Below are 27,253 nucleotides of genomic sequence, written 5' to 3'. Positions count from 1 at the left end.
AGGGAGAGCACCTAGACGGCGAGTGAGTGAGAAGACTTAAAAGGCCATGCATGCTCCTCTGGGCAATATGCAAATAAGGGAGATGGAATAATACCTCCACAGTGCCACCTATTGGAAGGCAGCATTCCTGTAAATTAATGTTAGACTCTTTATACAATCCTTGTAACAATGACTGGGAATTGAAAGCCAAGCCAGAAACCATGCACAGACAGCTGTTTCAGGGTGTTTGCTCTCATCAGTGTGCAAAATGAGTCCAGCATTGCAATATTCAAGTGAATAGAGCCAAATCTGCAATACAAAAAACAGTCCTCGAGTAGTAGTGGTGTTGGCTCTAGATAAAAACGAAGTCTCAGACAACCCCTATAAAGATATAGGTATACTTAGAACTCTGTAAGTACACTTTAAGCAACTACCTTTACTTACAATTCTTAGTGGGCATCTCGGCTCTTTCTTAAATCACCAAGGGGGGAAAAAAATATCCAAAAATTGAATTTTTTGAAATTTCATTTTATTTTAGAAATAATAAAATAAGACATAATATTAATAAAAAAATCTGTACAATCCAGGATCTGTGCAGTACATTTTAGGAAGACTTTGATACAATAAAAAATACGTTACAACCAGAAAGAAGAAAATTATTTACACTGATTGTCATAAGCTGACCCCAACATGGAAACAGCAAGCCAAAACGTAGAGAAAAAAAAAATTGGATAAAGATGGTGACCAGGCTGAACCCACTGCCCTGTCTCAGGGTAGGGACAACCAGAGTTTAAAGACATTACAGTACATCTTATCACTTATTAAACTAGATCCAACAGAAAATAAGAATTTGCATGTTCAAACCTTTTGTCTTTACCATAAGGTAGTAATATTTTTTGAAAAAAATTGTTTTCATCCTACTATATTAGATAAAGGTTTAATAAATATAATAAATTACACCTGTTGCATAATATGTACAAATTTAGGAGGGGGGAATTCATTTACTAGTCTTAGGAGTAAGTAATCACATCTCCTCCAATGTTTGAATGGCCGTGCTTTTTCCAGATCTGTTGGTACACATCTCATGTGACCCTTCTGCTCTAGGTCCTTACATATAAAACAGGAGACAGCGCTCCAAGGATTCAGTTGTGCAATTCAATGGCACTTTTTCACATCATCACATTTTAACATAGATAGACAACGTTTTGGGTATGTCAGTACCCTTCTTCAGCAGGTGTAGGAGAGTCAGGTACAGCATGCCCAAAAAGTCACATAACTTTGTCTGTTAATATCTGGTAGTTTGAATAAAAGTACTACTACACAATTAAATCCTTGCAGTGCTGTCTCAGCTTCCTATTGTATATTATTGTTGTGTGGTCTTGACTTTTACACCTCAGTTAAGAAATAAACAGTTCCTTGAAAAAGGTCAAAAACATGGATTTTGAGTATTTAGGCATCTGGTGACCCTACAGCCGGCTCTATGAGGAATTCTGCAAACAAACTAGGGTGCCTCTCATGTTAATACTCCAATGTGCAAGCACTAAGAAAATTGTATATGTGAAAATATTATATATATATATATATATATATATATATATATATATATATACTCTTCCTTAGTGACCTCACATACAGTGCTTTGGTTAAGACATCATTCAAATGTCCCAATTCAAGTATTTCAGGAAGGAAAAAGGGTCTTGTAGTAAATGTATAAAAAACAGCAACTTCCATATTTAACTAGATCCAGCTTCACGGTCCACAGCCCTTCATAGGGAATGCAGCAGGGTCACCCGTGCCTTACATCAATGTGCCATACAGTTCAAAAATTTTTTTTAAAAATTATCAGTCTTAAATTATTAATATTTAAAAATATTGCATCAAAATTATTTTACCTTTAATTAAAAAAAATATATATATCCCTTTCTGTTAAAAAGTGCAAGTTTATATGGTGAAGACAAAAGGGTTTTTCTATAAGAAAATAAAAATCATGAACATCAAAAAAGCTACTAACAGATTAAACATCGTAGAACCTACAAAAACACTTTCAAATGAAAAGACCATGCTTAAATAAATAACATACGCCCAGAACATCGGAGACAGTTTGAGGTTTGTAAATATCTAAATTCTAGGTATCTGTTCCCAGAATTCACTGCACTTTATTTATACCTCTATTGGCATATCGTGTTTTTTTGTATTATTCCATTTTTTTATTACTTTTTTTCCATTTATGTTTTTTTTTTTTACATATTATTTACATTTGGCTTTAAATACAGAAAATATTGATTAGTATTATAAAAATTGTACTCTTTCAAAATAACAGGAAATAAGGGGGAGGGGTGGTTGTTACCTCCTTTTTGGGGTGTAATCCTCCATTAAAGGGATCATCCTCCATTAAAAATGGAGAAAAAAAAAATGTAATAAAACATTAAAAGGAGGGATCTAGTTAAAAGTGCATAGCAGCCTCTTTCAAGTTCCAGACTGGTTTGCGACAATTTAAAAAAAATATATATATTTTTGTATAACTAAGACTTATTGTGTCATTGCATCGGGCACTAAAAACTGTGCTTTTTTTTTTATTCAATTCCCCATTTTCAAACAAAAATAGTAGGAGCCTCCTTGTAGGACTCTCCTCTGTGACAGAGACCACCATTTATATAGTAATGCACAAGGGCTGTAGTCCGAACACCCGCCATGTACATTACTGATGAGATTTCCAGCTAGTTCAAGTGCATTTAGCTTTGATGTTAAAAACCCTTATGTTCAGAAGATGTAGGCCCAATGCTTGCAATCTGGTTTCTAAGGGAACGGCTGTTCTTATCACACGATCTATATTCGTCTGAGAATATTTTAATCAAATGCAATCAAGATGCGGTTGAGGGGGTGGAAACTTTCTAATTTTAAGTACTACATCAGGCCTCAAATAGCTGGAAAGCAGTTTTTTGGGGTTTAGCGGTGGGAGGTAGCAAAAGGGATGTCACAGAGGACAATAGGTCTTCATATGGGGCTGTGAAAAGGTAGAATATTCTAATACAGAGTTACATTAAACCAATTTAGAAAGTTGCAATTACACAAAAATACTCTTTGGTTTTGCTTTGTTTTCCCTTTTAACAATGTGTGTAGCAGCAGATAGCATCTCATTTAATATCCACAGTTCTAAAGTATAGGCTTTGTTCCTTTGTAGCTAACCATAGACTGATTGCTCTGGGATGTCTCAAAAAAGTCTTAAACCTTATCATGCCAGTAGCAGATATTCTCCAAGCCTCTATATTTCTAGATTGCATATAGTCCATTTATAATCGAACTCAACCATTCCATCATTACATTTTTTGTCCCTCACAGAGCCAATTCATTGACGCCAATTGTTCAAACTTGGCTGTTGTCAATTGTGGTCAACCGTGGCCTTAAAGGAGATGTCCCGAGGCAGCAAGTGGGTCTATACACTTCTGTATGGCCATAATAATGCACTTTGTAATGTACATTGTGCATTAATTATGAGCCATACAGAAGTTATAAAAAGTTTTATACTTACCTGTTCCGTTGCTGGCGTCCTCGTCTCCATGGAGCCGACTAATTTTTGGCCTCCGATGGCCAAATTAGCCGCGCTTGCGCAGTCCGGGTCTTCTGCAGTCTTCTATGGGGCTCCGTGTAGCTCCGTGTAGCTCCGCCCCGTCACGTGCCGATTCCAGCCAATCAGGAGGCTGGAATCGGCAGTGGACCGCACAGAAGAGCTGCGGTCCACGGAGGAAGAGGCCATCTTCAGCGGTGAGTAGAGAAGTCACCGGAGCGCGGGGATTAAGGTAAGCGCTCCGGTGAGCTTTCTTTACCTCCCTGCATCGGGGTTGTCTCGCGCCGAACGGGGGGGGGGTTGAAAAAAAAAAAAACCCGTTTCGGCGCGGGACAACCCCTTTAAGAAGACCATATTTCATGTATCTCTATGTTCGAGCATAGAAGGGTGCACATAGAGAAGAGTCTTTGCTAGCTCATGCCTACTTCCAAAAGTCATTCGGAGGACCTACTACTTGATTGGCCGTATATAGAGTTCCTTTTGTAAGAGACATCCTATTAGTCTGTCATCTCTTATTTACTAATGTTACGGGGTGTGTGGAAGAGTGACAAGAACAGGGTCTCGCTACCTCTATGGAAGGTAATCATCAAGGGTTTGGGCTCCTCTTTCCACAGGCCCCTAGTAGACACAAGATAAAAGATCTCTCTCTATGGTTCATACACCTTTATGTTCGTGAGAAATTCATTAAAAAATACATAGCAAATATGGCCTGCTACCAGTCACCAAAGACCTGAAATAAGGATGTTTTTGATACATTAATCAATCAGGTATGACCTTTCCTTGGAAAGCCAAAATGGCCTTCCCAAGTTTACATTTGAGTGACCATAGATCAGGACAAGGATATTTTTAATGGCATATAGTTAACAGACAGTTTAAAGCTTGTAGCTCACACCCTTTTCCATTGCATCTTCGGCTAAATGTATTGGCCAACTATTAGTTGCTCAACTATAACTCACAATGCTTTTGAAAACAAAAACAGCTAGGATGCTATGTGAGAAAGGAAGAGCATGGACAAAACTATTCAGTGACAATACAGTTTGAAGCCATTACCTTCAACTGTGTTACTTTTTGTATGATTTCTTATTTTTTTGGCCTTCACCTTGGACTCAGGTTGTCATACATTTGACTAGAGACTTCGAAGGTTAGTGCCTTTCTCCTATGCAAGCCATCAGCAGTCTGAAATGAAGGCTCTCCTCCTCGGCTTACACAAAGAAAAATGTCAATATGGCCCACACATGGTTCCTCATACCAACGAGTCCTCAGCCAAACTAAAGGAATGAGTCAAAGATTTCACTCTTCCATGTTTACAGTTATTAGAGATTCCTTTACAGGGTCCTTTATGCCAATTTTTTTTTCAGTGTGTTCCTTCAGGTCCAAATAAGGTTTTTTTATTCCAAATTTTTGATACAAGATCAATCCACTTATGGCTTATCTCTGTCTCTGGAAATTTACTCCCTGGACTTTGCAAACATCCACATAATGGATACACGGCAACCATCATTATAACTTAGATATAGAATGGTTTTAAAACCAACATAAAAAATATAATCTAAACTTTTCTGACCCAGCCAATTTTATGGGGTCTAAGGAGTTAATGAATATGCTGATTCATCTTCGACAAACTTGGAATATCCTCAGCACATACTTGGAAAGAACAGATGGATTCTATTTTTGCCTTTTTTTGTGCCGCCACCCCCACCTCCAAGGGGGGCATTAATGTTTTTTCTCTCTTTTCTACCAATAAATAGTAACCCCCTCTCCCAAATACAAGGCTGTTGGGTAGCAGCAGGAGTTTACCCCAAGTCTTTCTATTTCTACTGAAAGAAGAATTTACAGCAAGCAGTTGTTTTGAACACAGTTTTAGCATTTCTTTGGTATAGCTTTAGATATTTTTAACTTGTCACCCCTAAATATAAAAATATAGCCTATTCCGCTCAGCTGTAAGAGGACTGCAATCCAGCATCATTTTCTAAAGTGAATATAGTGTATCTGCTTTGAACATAATTGAAATACGAACATTTTACTTGGCTTTTTTGGCCATCACCTATATGGTTATTCTTGCCCCTAACCCAACCATGTGGCTAAAACACTGAAACAATACAAAACACCACAGTAGAATTGACAGGGTGTGTGTGGAAATAGCAGCAGCTTAGACCTTAAGGCAGAGATTTGCCTATTGTTATGCCATTAAAAATGGACTTGTTCCCAATATTACAAGAAAAAAAAAATGTGAGAGATGTTGAAAACCCAACAAGCTTGTCTGCAAGTTCAAGTTTTGTCAAATAAAAAAAATACATAATTTATTTTACATTATGTGCCTTCTAGTTACACTTTAGTGCTTTGTCTCTATATCCCAGCTGCCTATCCTTTTACGTAGTGTGCGTCACTACAAACAACTGGTGGAGCAAGAGGCCTTCAACAGATGGATGGTTTATGGGACTTCCTCTAGTGTTCTTGCACCACCTGTTATCACAAATAACAGTGCATTGTAGGGGCATGCCCAGTAACATGGAACACCAATATGTAAGATCCAGTTTAGATCACCACAGCCTACACCTCTCCAATAGTTGCAGCAATTTGCTCGACAGCAATGAGCACTGTCTCCATATCACCTCTGTCCAACAGTACCGACGTATGAAAGCTGCAGTGGGCCCATGCTCAGCAATGCATATTGACCAGCTAAGTTGACCAGCTGAAGGTAGCAGTTTTTTTAGTCATATTTCAGATTCTCTCCTTAGTGGCCTAGGGTCAAGGGAAACTTGGTTATTATGGTGGTCCATATCTGGATGCATGTCCGTGCTCATGCTATCTGGTAGACCATTGTCACTGCCTTCCTCCTCTTTGCTTGTAAGAGACACTTCATTTTCATAGCAAAATGTATTTGGGTTTGAAAGTATATATTTCTTTTCTGCAAAGTCCCTGGCACTACAAACTGGTGTGTTCGGCACTTCATACGTCTTGTGAAAGCGGGAGTAGTCTACTTTATAGTAACCTTTTTCTTCAAAAAGAACAGGTTCATAACGATGACCCCAGTAGATTTCATTAGCTAGGTAGGAGCTCCTACATTGAGTGGTCATGGCCGTAGCTTCCACCATGCCTTCCAGTATGACCACTATCTCAAAATCAGAATTGTCCAAGTCTTGTTTACTGAGATCAAACAATGGACTGTCTTCGTCAATTTCATGAACAATTGTGATAGGAGAAACTAAGAATATCCGATCAATGCCACTGTCAAAGCCAACGTTGACGTCTATTTGATCTAAGGGGATATACTCCCCTTCTGATGTAATGCGAGACTTAAGGAGCTGGGCTCGGACGTGAGCTTCCACAAGGTGACTCTTACGGAGATTGCCTACTCTCCACATCAAGCAGAGTTTCCCATCTCTCATGGCTATCACAGCAGTGTCACTGAAAACTAAAGTCTCATTCCTCTTTTTTGGTTTGGCCATTTTAGCCATGACCGCACCAATGATGAAGGCATCAATTATACAGCCAACGATGGACTGGAATACCACCATGAATACCGCTACAGGACATTCATCTGTTACGCATCGAAATCCATAGCCAATAGTTGTTTGGGTTTCAATAGAGAAGAGGAAGGCTGCTGTGAAACTCTTCACCTCTGTGACACATGATTTGTGATTTTCCGAAGAGCCCAAGTCATTGTGAAGAAGAGCTATCAGCCAGAAGACACAGCCGAAGAAAAGCCAAGACAGTATGAAAGCCAAGCAAAAGATGACCAGCATCCATCGCCAACGAATGTCCACACATGTGGTAAAGATATCAGATAAGTAGCGTTGCCCCTTCTCACTCACATTGATGAACTGGACATTGCAGTGGCCGTCTTTCTTGACAAATCGGCTTCGACACTGTTGCCGGGTATGAATTTTGCTCTTACCATTTCCATACCCATTGGCAACTGCCATAGTAGCCAGCTTCATTCCGTCCTCTTCTGACGACACAACGCTATAGCGGTTGGTTCGCACGCTGCCCATCACTTCAGTTGAGGACTGCGGTGCTTCTGCTTTAGAAAACAGTCTTAGTTTCTGCAAAACTCTTTGGAGAAACAGTTTTGAAGGCTCACAGGGAACACTCACGGGGGAAAAAAATGATAACGGAGAGATTCCTGTCTTGGAAGGACCTTGGTACTACCAAGGAAGGTCTTCTGGCATGAGGAGATGGTCAGCAGGCTCTCATTGTCATGCTGATGTCATGTCCTGCAAGAAAAATAAAGATTTGATGTCAATGCACAAGGAAGTGGTAAAGTAAGCCTTCCTTCTTCATGTTCCTTCCTGTCTTGTGCAAACAAGTCCATTAATATATCCTTCTGCATCTCCTGTGTATACGCAGCAGCCCATAACGTTCCTTATAGAACAAACTATGCTACAAACGCAAACTAAGATAACTATAGCTTCTACTTCATTAAACGGGGTAGTGTATACAGATGTAACAAAGCGAAGTTGTCATTTGGCCCAATTCATGGCAATATTACATTATGCCAGGGTAGTCATAAACATAGGGTAGTTTGGCCAAAATCCACCACCCACAATTCTTGGCTAAACACCCATGGGAACATTTTTCTGCCAGAGAAGAAGCATATTGAATATAACCTTTCCATCTCATGCTTACTGTGATGGCAGATGTAGTCAACCCTACCATAATTGATATGTTCTATCCAGAGCCATAGCTATAGGGGTGCAGAAGAAGCAATCACTCCTGGTCTCTAAGTGGACCTTTCTGCCACATGGTAAGTAGAAACCCAGTTGTGGATTTTGCATTTGGGTCCAGGAGTTCCAGGTTACACCCCTGGGTCCTCCTATGAACATCTGATTGGTATGGGTTGACTTTCCCTGCAGGTAAACCTACTATGTAACCTTATGCTAGTGTGTTATAACAATGCACAACAAATTCAGCTTTGCTACTCTTCTATTCTTTAAGGTTCCTGCAATAATCCTCAGTATTGGACACATCAGGAAATGTTATTTTATATGCTTGACCTTGTCCTAATAGTTGTATAGGGGTTAATCATGGAATACAAGGCTGGGGTGCTATCTGGCCTGAAATGATCCCTTCGTACTATGTCACAGGGGTGATGGCTGCCATTGTCTCATGTGTATTATTACATTCTACATTATTACAACCACATATTTTGTAGCCCGACAACAATCCCTTATGATAAACCAACTGCACACCAGTTCCTGTGGGAATCGTTACCCAGAACATAACCTCAAGAATGACCATGTCCCTCACAGGACAGCTTTCCAATTTCATTCATTTCATGCATTCTCACCCACATACTTGGAAGGAAATAAGAAATCTGCTCACTTTCTAAGGAGTTTCTATTCCAGCTCTTTGGAAGTCAAGGATGTGAATTCTCAGATTTCATGGATGCTCAACCTCCTTGACCTCCATGCATGGTTCCAGGTTGGCCTCCTAAGGATGCTATTACACAAGTGCTAAAGGCAGCCGCTGACGCTCACGTTTTCCTGATAATTGTCGGGCTGCACTTGCAGGTGCAATTAGCGCTATTATAGAAGCGTTAACGATGAGAAATAGTGCTAATTGTCAGGCTGCACAGCACCCTAGGAGGTTTGTTCAAAACAATGTCTGTATTTGGAGGGTCGAATAACTTACCTTCTAGAAAGGTTCTTTTACACGGAACAACTATTGTTCAAACGAGCAAAAATGACCAACAATCGTTTAGTGTAAACGCAGCTAATGATGAAACGATGAATGATAAATCGTTTGCTTTTCAGCCATACAAATCATCGTTGGCTCGTTCGCTAGTCGTTTGGTTAGCCAGCGCTCGCTCAGCCGCCCTCGGCCACTTATACAGTAAATGCGAACGACTGAACAATTTCTCGGTTGAACGAGTGAACGACGTATCTGCTGTACAAACAGGCTGCATGAGAGCGAACGCCGACGTCATTTGCGCATTCAAACGATAAATTGTCTGGTGTAAATGAACCCTAAAACATATCAGTGAAAGGACGGCTCCACACGGACATCCGCACAATGGCGCAAGCCTCAGAACAACGTATCTGCACTGTCAATCAGATTTTTTGGCCCGCATCAACGTATTTCACTGCACTTTTTGCGCCCGCAGGTCATGGTGTTTTTGAGGATGGGAGACAACCGCACCCCAAGTTAAATGGTTATTTAGCCGGAGTTCTAGATGTGTTTTTTCCCGCTGAATTGTGTAGTGTATTGCGCATTTCCTTAGGTACTCGTACACATTTTTGCACCCCTCTATAGACTATTATGGGAACCTTTGATGCACAAGCGTGCATGAAAGTAGAGCATATTGCGTGCATGAAATGGGTGCGCAAAAAAAAAAAAATGTGAAAAAAACCATTGAAATCAATGGGTTCTAGTCTCTGTATATTATGTGCACAGATTTTGCGCGCACAAATACGTTTTAAGGCTCCAATCACATGGGGCAGTTTGCTTGCAATAGAAAATAAACCAAAAAGTGCATTTGCAAAACTGCATGCATTACAAACATAGTAAAAAACACACCGTTTCACCAAGGCACTATTTGGTGCGGTTTTATTGCAACCGAACTTCCCCGTGTGATTGGAGCTCAAGGGAGCACATTGGGGTCTAGAAATGACTCAGAGAGCACAGAGGAGCCTATAAATGAATAAGGGGGCACAGCAGGGTCTATCAATGGCTATGGGGGCACAGCAGGGTCTGTAAATGGCTATGGGGGCACAGCAGGGTCTATCAATGGTAATGGGGGCACAGAGGGGTCTATCAATGGCTATGGGGGCACAGCAGGGTCTGTAAATGGCTATGGGGGCACAGCAGGATCTGTAAATGGCTATGGGGGCACAGCAGGGTCTATCAATGGTAATGGGGGCACAGAGGGGTCTATCAATGGCTATGGGGGCACAGCAGGGTCTGTAAATCGCTAAAAACACCCACGGTTTCACCAATACAGTTTTCGGTGTGGTTTTTATTGCAGCTGAACTGCCCCGTGTGAATGGAGCCTGAAGGTGTAATTAGACAAGTGGAGTTCCCAGCCCCGTGTAACCACAATAAGCATCAATTTCATTTTCGTATACACAGGTAGAGGATCAGCTCTTAGGGACGAACGATCGCTAATACAACCATTTGTCCCCATAGGCTGGCTGTACGTCTACCTCTTCACACGGACGTACCGCCGATCGATGAGCGCTCACTCCCTCATTGGCTGATCATTGGTCCCGTTACAACGGCTGATTGTCGGGCAAGCATTCACAGGTCTGTGGGAATGAATCAGCCCTTGTAGAAGGAGCATTCCATCAGATATAGCAGTGCCGAGCCTGTCATGTAAAGGGGTTGTATGAGGTTTAAAAAACTAAAATCCCTCTTGTGCATTAGTCTCCAGGTCAGGGAGACCAAGCTGCGATACCGGGTATAGCCACTTCCACGGGGGCTCCTGTGTTGGGAATAAATATATTTAATACAACCTTAATAGAGATGAGCGAGCACGCTCGGTAGGGTCAGTTACTTGAGTGAGCCTCTCTCATCTCGAGTAACTGCCTTCTCCTCCAAGCTTGCTTGGGGGGGGAGGGGGGGGAGACAGAGATCTCTCTCACTCTCCCCTCTGCTCCCCTCCGCTCTCCCCCGCCGCCCCTTCCCCCCGAGCACACTCGGAGGAGAAGGCAGTTACTTGACATGAGCGAGGCTCACTCAAGTAACTGACCTTACCGAGTGTGCTCGCTCATCTCTAAACCTTAACGGTTCACGTGATGTCATAGAGTGAGGTGACCTGCAGTCCTATGTAACCCACAGAAAATACATCTTGATCAATGACAAGCTCGGCTCTTCTCTCTGGGGGTCAGTGATCTAGAGATGCATTCGCACTGGGTGGACGCCGGCAGTGGGTTAATAGTAGTATGAATAATTAGCGGCCGGTCCATGCAGAGCTCTCTGTTCCGATCATCTAGTTAGTAAGATGGCCGCTGTAGCACCAACAGGCTGTACTCCCATTACCCGAACTACGGGACGAATAGCAAGTCTTAAGCGCTTTTTGTTAGGGCTTAGGTCTCTTTCACACTGGCGATCGCGATATCGCTGCAAGAAAATCGCAGCTTTGTTCAGGTGATTTTTGAGCGTCAGCGATGCTTTTTCTTGTGAAAAAAAAATCACATCTCTGCCGCCCACGATTTTATTGCGCAAAAGTCAATAGGAGTTTCTAATGTTAAAAACGCATCGCACGAAAATCACAAGTCCATGTGTGTTGCGATGCCATGAAAAGGAGGCTCCATGAAGAAACATGGGCGAAAGATACCGCGATTTTCAAAAATTGCAACATCGCAGGAGTGAAAACATTGCAAATGGCAATGAAACCATTGAAAAGCATGGGTTTCATAATTCTACGTTTTCACTCACTCACATCGTGTGAAGATCGCGCAATTTAATCTCCAGTGAGAAGGCAGGCTTACTTAATATTTTAATAAGTAGTAATAATGTTATCATTTTCGAGACGGTTAGAGGGGGTCCGGGTCGCTGCGGGACACATAGCCCCCTCTTAGTATTGTGTGGCTGCAGCAGACTAAAGGTTAATTCGTATGCATGAAAACGTGCAAGAACGAGGTTGATGTGGGTGCGTCTGTCTGCGCATACACTATACTTTTTACATGTGCGGGACCAGTTCACGTACACGGGCGCGCGATACACCCCTTCTGTGGATTAAAGGGCTATTAAGCCAAATGAGGTCCAGATGGGTTTTTTGTGTTGCAGTTTTGCGCAGTGCTTCACGCTTCCCCTTGTGTATTTGCGCATATCCTATAGACTTCTATGGGCGCCTGTGCTGTGCATAACGCAGTAAGATAGAGGAGGTCCTACTTTTTTCTGCGCACACAAAACACACTCATGTGACAAATGCATTGGAGTCAGCGGCTTCCATTCTCTGTGTTTTGTGCAGGTATATTTTACGAACGCAAAAGACACGTGCGAATACGTCCGCGTGAAGAAGCCCCGAGTATTTTATAGCAACGCCTCCATGAACATTGATCAAACTGACTTGTATCCAATGAAAGATTCTTTCATCTGTAGTTCGCCAGAGGACTGCGCCCAAACCTTCCGCAGCACCAATTCCAACTTCGCCGCAGCCTGAAGTGACAGAATATCCAGTTCGCAAAACTCTGCACGGAAATCCGCTCGGCTGACATCATTTGTAGCAGAATCACTGTTGGCTTGTAATGGCAAAATCCACAGAGATTCTACGGCAAAATCCACATTGGACATACGAATATTCTGCCATACGTGAAAGCAGCTTAAGGGACCTTTTACATGGGCCGAAATATGGCCCTTTGTAACGGACGCCGATGGACAAAGCGTGTCGACCTGCTCTCTTTCACGCAGATGACCAAGGGTCGCTGGCACAAGGATGAAGGTCATTAATCCGATCCTTCATCCTCATAAAGCCATCATCGGTTGGAAGCATATCTCCGTTAACATGGGGAAATGCTTGCAGAAAAAACACGATTACCAGCGTTTGTTCCTTTGTCAGCTGATTCTGGGCATATTTAATTTAACCCCTTAAGGACCAAGCGCAGTAAATATACACAGCGCTTGGTCCTGGACTTTAATCCTGGATGATAGCACAAGTACAGGGCAGGATTAAAGCCTCTGTGCTGCAATCAAGCAGAAGCAGGTCGGGTGCTTAGCTGTCAGACACAGCCAAGGACTGCGAGAAGAAGGGAGAAGCGGCTTTTAAAGGAGAAGGCAGAAGCAGTTAAAAGTCGCTTCTCCCTTCTCCTTTCCAGGCTACATAGCGTTCAGACAACCCTATGTACTAAAAAGTGAAAGTGGAAGTGTTCGTTCCACAATGCGACCCGGCGATCACATGACCACTGGGACCCCCTGGCACAGCAGAGCCGCAGGGTCCTAGCAGACCGTGATCAGCTCTGCCAGTGACTATTGTCACTACAGGGGGATGTTTTCCCCTGTAATTGGTGCTCCAATAGATGCCCCAGCTACAATGGCAAAGTGTAAAAACAAACAAAAAAAACCAATGTGAGTGACCCCCAGAGGTCTTATATGATGTCATGGGGATCCTAGATGGTAACAATAAATAAAAAAAAAAGTTACAGAATAAAATAAAAATACATACGTAAAAAAGAAAATGTACCACCGCCGACAATAACCAAAACCGTCGCTGTATGCGCCCTGTAATCCGAAACCATACAAATTATATATCAAGATCAGGTACCCGTTCCTGTACTTTATTCTAGCTTCATTATACTAATTTTAAAAATAAGCAGCTAAAAAATCAACTTAAAAAAATCTTTTGGGGCCTTTTTATTCCTAATAAAACAAAAAAAAAACTGAAAAAAAAGTCAGTGAAAAAAATATAATAAAATCGCCCTAAACGTCACGAGACAAAATGCAGGAAAAATAATTTTGGTAGCTTAAGAAAAAAAGAAATAGGCAGTAAAACCGCCACACGGGTACAATCTCTTAAAAGTGTCTGGTCCTTTAGGGATTAAAAAGGCCCTTTATATTGAAGGGTTTATTCCTGTGTTGCTTTGCAACTTTCGAATATACTTTAGGTCTGAATTTGCCGCCATTTTCAATAGATCTGCTTGCTCTTGTTTACCTACAAGCCTGAGAGGAACATTCGATTTGTTTGGGTTGACAGCTGTTGGTTTGTCATGATCTGAACAGCCTGGACTTTGGACTGATACATTGTAACAAACAGGGCAGGCAGGAGCTTTGACCCCATTCCCATCTGTGCCCAGCCTCCAGTCTCATATGGATTGTCTTCTTCCTGGAAGCCAAACAATGACAATACTGTAATAGCCGGCACATGCCGGACCCAAACTGCTCCAGACGGACCTCCGGGACTGTATAATGGGGGTCCGTCCAGCTTCTAGTACTGCAGCCTACATGTTCGTGGATGAAACAGCGCAGTCCTGGATTTCCTGCTGGATCTGCACAGATGGCTCCAATGTGAACGAGGGCTTTGCTCATGATCCAGACTGGATATAACTGTAGCCATCCCTGTGAAAAGTCCACTGGCATCCTATTCAAGGACAGCAAGCAGAGATCTTGAAGATGGGCGAGAAATTAAAAAGTTACAAAACTTTGCAGAAGCTTAACTGGAAGACCCTGAAAGTAACCAAAAGAAGATTCCTGCATGAAGAATCTCCCCAAGTAGGATCTTAGGCTGGAGTCACACACGCGAGTTGTAATTGATTCTGTTATAGATGGAACGCGAACGTGAAAATGGCGCATTGATTTCACATGAACGACTTTTCTCTCGCAGGTTGACAAACTGCTGCATGCTCTATTTGGATTCACACAGATGTATTTGTGCATGTAATAGCGCACGACTTGCGTGCGCAAAACAGTACAGTAAGATACGCAAAAATGCACGTAAAAACGGAACAAGCATTCCGCAAAAATGTGTTGCAAATATGCATACACTCGTGTGAATCCAGCCGTAGGGCGATTCCTCATAAGGAATCACTCATTCGCTTCTATGGGATCGCTTATAAAAATGGCGTTGCATTCACGTGCAAGTACGATGCAACATTTACCATTAGATCTATTGGAGTCACTTGCGTTTTTGCATAAAAATGTGCGTGAAAAAAATTGTAGCAGATCACATCCAAAATCGCATGTTTGTAAGTGCGATATCAGTCCGAGTTTCTCAGACCGTTATCGCACTCACCTGTGTGACTCCAGCCTTAGGGCTCCATAACTTGCTAGAAAAATCACGCAATGCGAGAGTGAGTGACAACGCAGAATTATGAAACCAATGATTTTCAATGGCTTCATTCCCATTTGCGATGTTTTCTGTCTTGCGAGATTTGAGAATCGCTGCACGCCCTATCCTTCTGCGTTTTGTGATTTTTTTTCTCACCCATGTTTCACTATGGAGCCTCCGATTTATAGCAACGCATGAACTTGCGATGTTCGTGTGAAGCGATTTTCCCCTTAAAAACGCCTTTTGTGTCAGTAAATCACAGGCGGCAGCGATGCGGGATTATTCTGACGCCCAAACGTCACGTGAACAAAAATGCGATTTTCTCACGCCGCCAGGGAGAAGGAGCCCTTACAAGGATCCAGAAAAAACAAGCATTTGCTGATGACACAAGCGGCAGGTCTGCACAGCCAGAGCCCAAGGCTCAAGAGCATTGACACATATGTGCTTCTGTCCTACACTTAGGCGTGATCTAAGATCTAAGGGATCATTACAGGCTCAGGGCCCTTTAAAGTGAGCCAAGGATCCGGCATGACCGTTAGTACAAACACTTGCTTGCCGATCATTGGCCCATGTGAATATGATAGCGGTCAGCCGATGAACCAGCAAAGTCTTTCGGCAGATGCCTGGATCATCTATGCGATCATAATGAAGTTCGCTCGTTGGCAGCCCCCTCCTTCCCCTCTGTATAAATGGGAGCCTCATGTGGCGCAGACTACAGCCCTAAACCCTCGCTCATGACCTGAAGGTTGCGAGTTCAATCCCCGCATGGTTCAGTTAGCTGGCTCACAGTTGCCTCAGCCTTTCATCCCTCTGAGGTCGATAAAATGAGCACCCAGGGGGTAATAAGTAAAAATGACCTGAAAGTGCTGCAGAATACGTTGGCGCTATACAAATGACAAGTCCCTTCCCTTCCATGTGCCGCTGATGAATGCTATCAGTATGGAGACGATCAACTGTATTATTGCTCATTCGCCCCCATAGGAACGGTCATCTGCCACATGTGCGATCACCATGCTATATTGTCCATTGGCAGTCATGAATGTAAAAGGGCATTAAGTTTCACCCATTCGTCAAATATCATCCTTACAATGGCAACAGTCATCTTACGGGGAAAAAGGGTAACGGAGCCCAAAAACAATATTTGCAATAGTGTCCCTTTTACCCATGTATGAGACTGGTAGGTGCATTAGCTGGGGGAAGCGGCAAAGAGTCTTACTAATGGGGTGTATTGGGGTGCCAGATGGCAGATACCTTGGGCTACTAAACCACATACATACATACATACATATATGGGGTATAGTTTACACTAATACGTCAAACAGGAGTCTGAGCACCCAAACTTTTAGGGACTGTCATGGAAACAACTAATAGGTTATTGTGCTACTTATGGTACCACAAGGGAGAATAAGCAACACTACTGCACAAAGAAGAATTCACCTGTGCTACTTCTGTACATTGCACATGACTGTCATAGATACATGGAGCCAAAAAGTAGAAAGTACTGCCAGTTAGCTAAGGCTCAAGGTGCAGCATACAGATGTAGAAGAGCCGAATTTGTCATGTAACCTTAAGGGCGTGTTCACACATAGCTGACCTGCTGCACCGTGATGAGTTGTGCCAAATGAACTCAACTTTACCTTATATCATGATTATACCATGAACTGTGCCAAATGACAAACTCAACTCTGCTGCATCTGTACATTAGACACCACAGTTTTTTAATATATGTACGCAAAGCTGCAATAGGAAATGTCAGGTCCTTGTAGGGAATTCTAACAATTCCTTCATGTCTATTCCCAAGTCAGACAGACTCATGGATGTACTGGTTCTTATTGAGTATACACAGTACAAGTATGGAAACTTTCAGGCAATGCTCTATGGGAAAAAATAGGCAAGTTTTGCAAGTATATTAGGATAACAGTAATGTAAATAACATTAACTGTAACCTAGGCTCATATGCAGATGTAGCAGAGCTGAGTTTGTCATTTGGAAATTTGGTAGTTTTACTAAGAACTGCAGACAAAGCCATTTTAGAGGGATCATGTGTGACGGCCTCTCTGAGTGCATTTTGATATAATAGGGATCTCCTTACCAGGGAAAAGAGCCAAAAAGTGTGGCTTTTGGTTCAATAGAAATCAATGGATGCTGTGCTCTAAATATAAAGAGGAACATTAGTATTGTAGTTCCCCACGGTGATAACACACATATGATGTGATCCGTGCCGGGGACTTGGGACCTGGAAAATGATTGGTCAAAGAAGAAAACCCCTTTAGCTTTCACGGCTATCATAATGCATGAATATTGAGGTTCATAACAAATTCAGCTCTGCTACATCTGCTTGAAAGTTTTTGATCCATATAGAGTTCAATTTCCTCAGCGTCACTAAACATCTTGTTTAGAGCATGAACAGCAAAGTGGCGCATGCAAAGTAGTGTTCACATCCTATTTTCATATCCACACTTTGTTCCCTCTGTGATCCTTATCAGCACAAAGCAAACAAACATGCTGGACTCTCACAGCTACAAAGAAGTGAAGACATCAACTAGAACACCCAGAAATAGTCTGCCATTAATACTGAGAACAGGTGGGTATACATATATTCTATAGGGGAACCCATCAGCAATTGGTTTTGTAACCTGCAGATATAGCAGTGCTGAATGTGTCACTTCACATCTGCATCATCTGTTGTGCATGCACCTGTAGCCCAATGTAAACCCAGAGATTTGTAAGCCATTAAAAAGTATCATATCTACAAAGATGACTTGATTTACTTACTTAGAACAATCACATTTTAACGTACACATAATACATAGTGGTTTGAATAGGATGTGTGCAAAATGACAAACTCAGCTCCACTACATCTGTATAGAAAGGCATAGCGAATAGATATAGCAATGTAGAAGCTGAATTTGTCAGCTGTTTTATGCACTATGAAAAGTTCCTAATATAGTAAGCAGGTTTACCTGCAGTCCCAAGTAAAATTGGGCAGTACTATATTCAAATGATGTATCAAGTTTATCTGCAGTTCTATGTAAGGATCACAGATAACACATTGTTAGATGACCATGCTTTGGGATAAATGATAGCACTGCTGCATCTGTGCATATCATCCTGCTCAAACATACAGGGCAAAAACATAGAAAAAAATAATATAGTTGTAGCAGAGCTGAATCTGTCATTGGTTTCCTTTGAGCAACCTGATAAATCTTGTCTTTGTTATATCTGCAACATGAAGTTCCAGAAGTCTCTTTTCTGTTCTCCTGATACCCTGTAGTCACAATAGACTGCCGCAGAGGACGTGAGATTTCCAGCATTCTCTCTGTGTAAAGCTTCTTGCTCACCCAGCTGGGTGGAAAATTAATTTGATGCCCCCCCCCTCCCCCTCCCCTTTTCTGGTGTCTAATATTGAAACGCAGAATGAATGAATGAAAATTGCAGTATGAAGAAGTAAACCGCTGACTTCCTAAAATAATAAGCATGTGCTCAAATTCCACTATTTGCCAGCCCCCTCCTATTATTAACATCTCAAGCTCTAAATTTAGCGCAGAGTCCAGGCTCGCCCCGTCATGTTTTCCATAGGTGAAGAATTGATCATTCATTACCATATATATATATATATATATATATATATATATATATATATATATATATATATATATATATATATATATATGTATATATATATATATATCCATCCAATCTGCATAAACTTCGCCAGTTCTATCGAATGCATTGGAAATGACACGAATCTAAATACAGATGTAGCAGAGCTGAATGCGTTGTTATTGGAAGTTAAGAATGCAGTTGCTTTACCTGCAGTCCTATGTAAAACCACTAGTAGCACATGATGACATTTCAATGAGTTACTACATGACATAATCAATTCTGAAGCACCTGACAAACTCATCTTTACTACAACTATGCAAAAATAAGCTGTAAATGAGTCGAACTCTTGTTTAAAAAGTTACTGGAAAGAGATATTCCACCTCACAGCTAGACAGGGCAGGAGGGGATATCAGATACAGCAGAGCTGAACTCTTAAGGCGTAATCGCTGCCGGCTTTCCACAAATGGCGCAGCGAGTTTTAAGCTTTGCATTTCAAAGATGCTGTCGGAATCCGCAGCATAAATTGGCATGCTGCAGATTGAAAATTCGCAGTGCACTTTAATTACGCTGCGGTTTATGGTTTCATACGGACGCGATTCCTTAAATCTCATCTACATGGCTAGTATACTAAGTGCTGAGGAATTTCCACTGAAAAATCTGCGCAAATCCCGCAGTTCGTACGTTACACGTGAAGCCGCCCTAACTCTCTGTGATTGGTTGTCTGCCGCTGTATCGGAGAATGCAGGTAATATATTTTGAGATCATTATAAGCAGTGCCAAATGGCAAACACATCTCTGCAGCATCTTCTACCTTTGAAAGTCAACTTAACTATACCTGAGTGATCGCTAGCTGCGAGGGCTCATTCGTGCAGGCGTATGCCTATTTCAGTTGCGTAACTACAAAGCATATTTACACGACTGAAATACACGTTTTCCCCACATATTGCAGGTTTTTGTACGTGCGTAAAAAGAAAATGCGCAAGAATGCTCGCATTGAATTCGATGGGCCATTGACTTTATTATGGGCTATTTTAGTGCGTAATATGCACTAAAATAGGACTTGCTATTCCCCCCCCCCCAACGCTGCGCAAATACGCACTGTGTAATAATGACCGTGTGAATGAGCCCCTTCACGGATGGGGGAACTGCAAGTAAGACATGACACCATAGACCTCCCCATCTTCCTACATCAGGGTCTCTCTAGTGGTTGGGAAACCACAACTCCTAGCCTTGCCCTACAAAAAGACATGATGGGAGTTGTAGTCTCATAGCAGCTGGAGAGCCATAGGTTGAAAACCACATCTAATCATTCTTGTAGCACTCCAGACATGGACTGCCGTGTACCCAACCATTAAATCATATGACAATGTAGCAGTGCTGAGTCATTCAACTCTTCATTTCTGAGAACTCATTGAGTTAGAAGAAACACAGTGATATGCTGGCACATCCCTGCAATGGCTAACTCAACTCTTCTACACCCAGACTAGAAGTTATTCCAAGAACTCTGCCCAATCCAATACTCTTCTTCATGTGTGCCATATACCCAGGGTAGCCCCCCAAGGCTTAGGAAGAGATTGCAATATACTTTATCACAACCTGCTGATCTCACATTTGCTTAAACTGAAAATCTGGTCTCTGCTTTATGCATAATTCACAAAATGCAAGAAGATCACCTGAAATCCAGCCCCAACACACATTAACCATGTGTACTCATGTTTAAGTATATGATGTAGCAGAGCCAAGTTTGTCACATAAGATAAAGCGGTGTTTGACATATGCCAGGACTGATGGTTATATGCTATGTGTGGTGTTACACATAAACCTATCATCTGACACACCAATGGTATAAATTGTATGTCCAATTCCACACTGCTACATCTTTATGTGAGACAGCCATACAGTTTAGGTCATATGATTTATTGTGTAAGATATAGGGAAGCAACTCTACTGCATGGTCGTATATGGAAAAGCTGCAGAACCTCTTTAGATACTATGTACAGATGACGTTTACAGTTTCCATAACTCATTGGGAAATCATTATGAGACTCTAGGATGCAGTTGATAACTCCAGCTCTGCTATTCCATGTCATGCATCCTAACTAGCAGCTACAGGTGTATACTGAGTGCTGCACAGGGGGCAGCAGCTGATGCGAGAGACCTGGCGAGCCCTTAGAGAGGGAGACAATTCCCTAAATGACGCCACAGGTTGCTAGGCTAGGGCTACACAGCTACTGTACATTGCCTCCTCCAGCCAACCTTCTGTAAACAGAGCGAACACATAATACAACATGCAGCTTTTCATACAATCTGGCAGAAAGTACTAAATATATAGACAGATTCAGCAGAGTAGAGTTTGTCATTTGGCACAACTCATTGTGATGTTATAACGTGCTTTCTATAAGACAGCAGGTAAAAGGTGAGTCATCCTGTATCAGTTTGTTATCAAAATGCACAAAATAACTCATTGACAACCTCAGCTCAGCTACATCAGACTGAACATATTTAGTATCTAAACTGCGGATGACACACGGACGGCATACAGACCCGTATTATTCAATGAGGAATCATATACTACAGGGACTTGATGAAAAAAAACTCATTGTATGTCCTGTTCTAGTACATCCTTTCCACTTCTACATTAGCTTTTACCGGCCCTTTAAAAAGACGAATGTTTCAAGTTCAATGCGGACATCTGTTGGGCAATGTGCGAAAGACAGCCGGCAACGGAGGATGATATGACTTGGGCTCAGATGCATCATACTACCAGCAGAATGACATGAGAACATCATGGAGCAGAGCTGAGTTTGTCACCGGACTCTTTCATCAACTTAAAGCCTTGTTCACATGAGCGTGGTTTTAGCGCCTAACAAAGATCGAACGTGCTTGGGCAAAGCTCGCATCTAAGGTCCGTGCTGCCTGTAAAGATAGGACCTGACCGATCCTTGGTGCATGCTGCGCAGGAGGGAGCAGGATAACATGCAACGCGCAGTTCCTGATCAGGTGAACAGGCAATTTCACCGCTAATTAAGCTCGAGGGTTAATAACTAGAAATCACCCATTCGCGCAATTTTAATGCAGTGTAGCCGCGATCTTTTCACGCGCCTATATACTGCACTAAAAACACACTTATGTGAACGAGCTGTAACCTTCAGTCCCATATAAACCCCCCAAAGAACACACCGTGATATCACCGCGAGCTGCGCCAAATGACGAACTCAGTTCTACTACATGTGGAAATGAGTTAATCTTAGCTGAAATCAAATCTGCAGGTTTCGTCATCCCACGCTTTGTAAGGGACCTTTCACACGGGACCAAATTACGCTGCAGGACGCAATTAAATTCGCAGCTACGGAATTCCATACCAAAATCCAGATTTCGATACATTTAGAATCGCAGGCAGGTTTTAAGCCATTTTCAATTCCATCCTATAGATTCAGGTGGGGGATTCACCGCGGCTCGCGGCGTGGCCTATTCCGTGAAAGGTCCCTGACATTAGCACAGCTTTGCCCTTCAGCTGTCACAATTGATACCTAACATGATGCAACTTTACAGAAGAGCGTTGATATTGTAAAGCCCCGGTATCCGTTTTTTTTTTTTTCCTTTGGTCATCACGTCCAATGGGGGCACAGATTTTGGAAAGGGGTGTGATGATGACCAATGGGTAAAGTATTTGCAGAGGAGAAGAGAGACAGAGCACAGATGTCAGTAAAATTGTGCGCTTCGATTGAGAATCATTTTGCTTTTATGAAATTCCAACTACTGTGTCCTGCAGCTGCTGCAAGAACAAACAGATGCTGTGCGCGGAGCCCAACTGTTGCACGGGCGGTCGTGTATTTATAGCAGACACTGACGGAGAAATAGCTAGAAAATCCTCCCAATCAGGTAAAGAAATAACAAAGATCTCTAAACAGATGTAGCAGAGTCGAGTTTGTCATTTGTCAAAATTCACTGTAAAAGGTTTACCATAGAGCTGCTAGCAAAACCGAACATCTCAACTTATACAGAAGCGCAAGTTCTATTAGGTGTATATGTAGCAGAGCTGAAACTGTCATTTGTCACATTTTTGGTTCTGTAACATTTTCGTAACTCAGAGGCTAAACAAAGTTCTGAAGGATAATTCAGTACTGCTATGGCAACATGAAACAGAAGTAGATTTAGGTACAGATGTAGCTGAGCTGAGTTTGTTATTGCGATGTTAACTCAGATATATATATATATATATATATATGGATATATTTTTTTTTTACGTGCCAAATGACAAACACAGCTCTGCTACCTCTAACGTACTGTTCATCGATGACTTACCTTATTATTTAGGGAAGTACATTGTAACCGAAATGATAAATAAGATCCAGTGGTATTTGCAATAAGGAGCACCAATCCAAAAGATTTCCCAAGCCCCACTAATCCCAGGGATAGTTCACTAGGCGATCATTCACATCCTCTGCCTATCTCTTAACAAGCCATGTGCTCTTAAATAGCTAGCCGGTATGCTAATCTCATCCTCAACTCCTAACCAATGAGGCGCCAGGGGACGGCCTGAGTGACAGCTGAGGGTCGGGCTGTGTGAGGGCTTTCAGCAGCTCATTGAGGGGTTTAGTGCAAAGAACAGATGGAAGAGAGATGAAGCTGCACCAAGGAGAGGGTAGTGAGGCTATATAATACAGGGGCCACACTACATATTTATGTAGCAGAGCTGAGTTTGTCATTTGAAACGCCTTGCAACATGCTAGCGGTGCTTATGCATAGGTCCGCCGAGCTGAGTTTGCAAACTGCGGGTTACTTTGCTGTGCTTTTACATAGGACGGTGAAGTTGAGTCCTTGGAGACTGCTATGGTGGCAGTGCAATGTGCCAGCTGTGCTCTTGCATAGGACTGCAAAGTCAAGTTGTTCCTTTGCCGCAGTTCTGGTGACATCACAATCTGCTAGTTGTGTTTTACATAGGACTGCACAGCCAAGTTTGTACTACGGAAATACTTCTGGAGGCGATGCAATACGCTAGCTGCGCTATGAGCTAAAACTGCAGAGACAAGTGTGTCTTTTGGCACATTCACAAGGTGTTGATTTACATAGGGCTCCAGGCAAACGTACTATTGACTAATGTAGCATCACAGCACACAGAGGACTGCAACTGTGCTAAATACTCCATGGAAAAGAATAGTGCAGTGCAATGGCTTTCCTCCAGGGACTCTGGTGTTCTCCCACACTCCAAAAACATGCTAATGGGTGACTTTACATTGTGAGCCATCCCCTGGAGACAGAAGCCAGTATCAAGTGATGTACGACGCCACTGAATATGTATGTGCGATATAAAGGAGTAAAATAACCTAAAAGGTACATATAAAAGAGAGGTGCATGCAGGTTTTCAAGAACAGAGTCCAAGACTCTAAAATAATAGTGTTTACATACAGATGTGCACAAACATCTAAGGGCTCGTTCACATCAGCATTTTACTGCTGCGTTTGGGGAGCCGGGAAACGCCCCCCCCCCCTTCCCGTGGACGAACGGACTTATGACGAAACCGAACGATGCCGTATGGACCCCCATTGAATCAAATCGGGTCAGTTCAATCATTTTGTCGGAATTTACAGGATGTAATAATGCTACCTGCAGCGCTATTTTGCCCCGTTTTGAATCAGAAATAAGCAGCGAAAGTTCCAAACACTGATGTGGATGAACCCTGGCATATTGCAATAATTGGGAAGTTGGGATGAGTTTCGCTGAATGACCAACTCATCTCTGCTTAACCTTTTATCTGCCAATGTTCTAAAATTGGAACACTGGATTCACACGCGTGAGAAAATCGCAAGTGCAGCGATGCAATGTGTTTTTCTCACAAAACCCATTGGGAGAAAATCCCTGAGAAAATCGCAAGTTTCCAAGTGCGCCATCGTTCCAAGTTCCGTGTAAATACGGCCTTACTGACCTACTGCTTCTTTATTTGCCTATTAACATGTCTATACAGATGTGCAGAGGTGAACTTGTCATTAGCATCAGGATATACAATCAGGTTTACTAACCTCTTAAGCAGCAAAGACAGCTGAGGGGGTACATGACGTGGGTAAGCACTGCAGTCCCCGCAATCTAGTGATTAGTGGGGGTCTCAGCAGCAGGAACCCCACTGGTCAATACTTTTGACATGTCTCTATATTGGGGCACATTTATTACTGCTGCTGTGCTAGAATTCTGGCATAGGCTGCGCCTTATTTTTGGGCAGAAATCAGTTTAGAAAAAAATTATTACTGATTTGGACCAAATTAGGAATTGCCACTTTTTAGAAATATGCAGAATTTGTCAGACTCTCCCTCCAGGAGTTATGCAGTTTACAAAGCAACTCCACATCTCTAAACAAAAAGATGCAACTAATGTATTAACATTATATGACATTTGCATCCTTTTAAAAAAAATATTGCATGCAGCCTCTCTTGTCTCTACTTTACATTTTATATGATTATTATGATGGCACCTATGATGTTTTAATATTTTTAAATGTGTTGTTCCTAATATCTGCTTAGAATATATTATGTGTTTTGCATAATAAAAAAGATATAGTATATAGTTCTCCTTACATTCTTTTGTGAATCTAAGACAGATATGAGATTGATAGATATGACATAGATAAATGGATAGATATGAGGCAGATAGATAGATAGATAGATAGATAGATAGATAGATAGATAGATAGATAGATAGGAGATAGATGGATATTAGATAGATAGATAGATAGATAGATAGATATGAGATAGATGGATATTAGATAGATAGATAGATAGATAGATAGATAGATATGAGATAGATAGATAGATATTGTAGATAGATATGAGATAGATAGATAGATAGATATGAAATAGATAGATAGATATGAGATAGATAGATATGAGATAGATAAATAGATAGATAAATAGATATGAGATAGATAGATAGATAGATAGAGAGATAGATAGATAGATATGAAATAGACAGATAGATAGAGAGATAGATAGATATGACATAGATAAATAGATATGAGATAAATAGATATGAGATAGATAGATAGCAGATAGATGGATATTAGATAGATACTGTAGATAGATAGATAGATATGAGATAGATAGATAGATACATAGATATTAGATAGATATGAGATAGATAGATAGATAGATAGATAGATAGATAGATAGATAGATAGATAGATAGATATGAGATTGATAGATAGATAGATATTAGATAGATGGATATTAGATAGATAGATAAAAAGATATGAGATAGATAGATAGTCAGATATGAGATAGATAGATAGATAGATATGAGATAGATATGAGATAGATAGATATGAGAAAGATAGATATGAGAAAGATAGATAGATAGATATTAGATAGATAGATAAATAGATATGAGATAGATAGATTGATAGATAGATAGATTAGATAGAGATGAGATAGATAGATACATAGATATGAGATAGATAGATAGATAGATAGATATGAGATAGATAGATAGTCAGATATGAGACAGATAGATAGATAGATAGATAGATACATAAATATTAGATAGCTAGATAGATAGATATGAGATAAATAGATAGATACATACATATTAGATAGATAGATATGAGATAGATAGATATGAGATAGATAGATAGATATGAGATAGATAGATAGATAGATAGATAGATAGATAGATAGATAGATAGATATGAGATAGATAGATAGATATGAGATAGATAGATAAATATTAGATAGATAGATATGAGATAGATAGATAGATAATAAATAGATAGATGGATGTTAGATAGATAGATAAATAGATATGAGATAGATAGATATTAGATAGATGGATATTAGATAGATAGATAGGAGATAGATAGATAGATAGATAAATAGATATGAGATAGATAGATATTAGATAGATGGATATTAGATAGATAGATAGGAGATAGATAGATAGTCAGATATGAGATAGATAGATAGATAGATAGATAGATAGATAGATAGATAGATAGATAGATAGATAGATATGAGATAGATAGATAGATAGATTGGATAGACAGATATGAGATCAATCGACATTAGATAGATACACATAATTCTAAAAGGAATCTTTGGTGTAAAGCCAATACTGAGCATCACAAGAAGACCCCCTGAAGATAGTAGACGTTGCATAATGATTTGGGGTGTTGTTCTGATGCTGGAACTGGGGCTTTATTCAAGGTGGAGGGAATTATGAACAGTCTAAATATCAGTCTATTTTGGCACAAAACCTTCAGGCCTCAGCTAAAAAGCTGAAGATGAAGAGGAGTTTCACCTTTCAGCACTATGACCCAAAGCAGATCTCCAAATCACCAAAAGGATGGCTTCACCAACAGATCACAGTTATGGGATGCCCAGCCAGTACCCAGACCTGAATCCTATTGAAAATCT

At 41.2% G+C, this 27,253-nt stretch overlaps 1 protein-coding gene across 1 annotated transcript; it reads right to left on the bottom strand.

Moving 5' to 3' along the window:
- Window positions 1–539: 539 nt before the first annotated feature.
- KCNJ2 (potassium inwardly rectifying channel subfamily J member 2) lies at window positions 540–23,288 on the bottom strand. The gene is made up of 2 exons (XM_066587802.1): window positions 23,160–23,288; window positions 540–7,761 (listed from the first exon to the last, which is right to left on the bottom strand). Exon 2 carries the CDS (start codon window positions 7,537–7,539, stop codon window positions 6,259–6,261), a length of 1,281 nt encoding a protein of 426 aa, XP_066443899.1. The 5' UTR covers window positions 7,540–7,761; window positions 23,160–23,288; the 3' UTR covers window positions 540–6,258.
- Window positions 23,289–27,253: the final 3,965 nt, after the last annotated feature.

The sequence above is a fragment of the Eleutherodactylus coqui genome, chromosome 13 (assembly GCF_035609145.1).
Source record: "Eleutherodactylus coqui strain aEleCoq1 chromosome 13, aEleCoq1.hap1, whole genome shotgun sequence".
In the NCBI taxonomy this organism is placed as follows: Eukaryota; Metazoa; Chordata; class Amphibia; order Anura; family Eleutherodactylidae; genus Eleutherodactylus; species Eleutherodactylus coqui.
The sequence above is the reverse complement of the archived record's forward strand: the minus strand, read 5'-3'. Positions and strand labels throughout refer to the sequence as shown.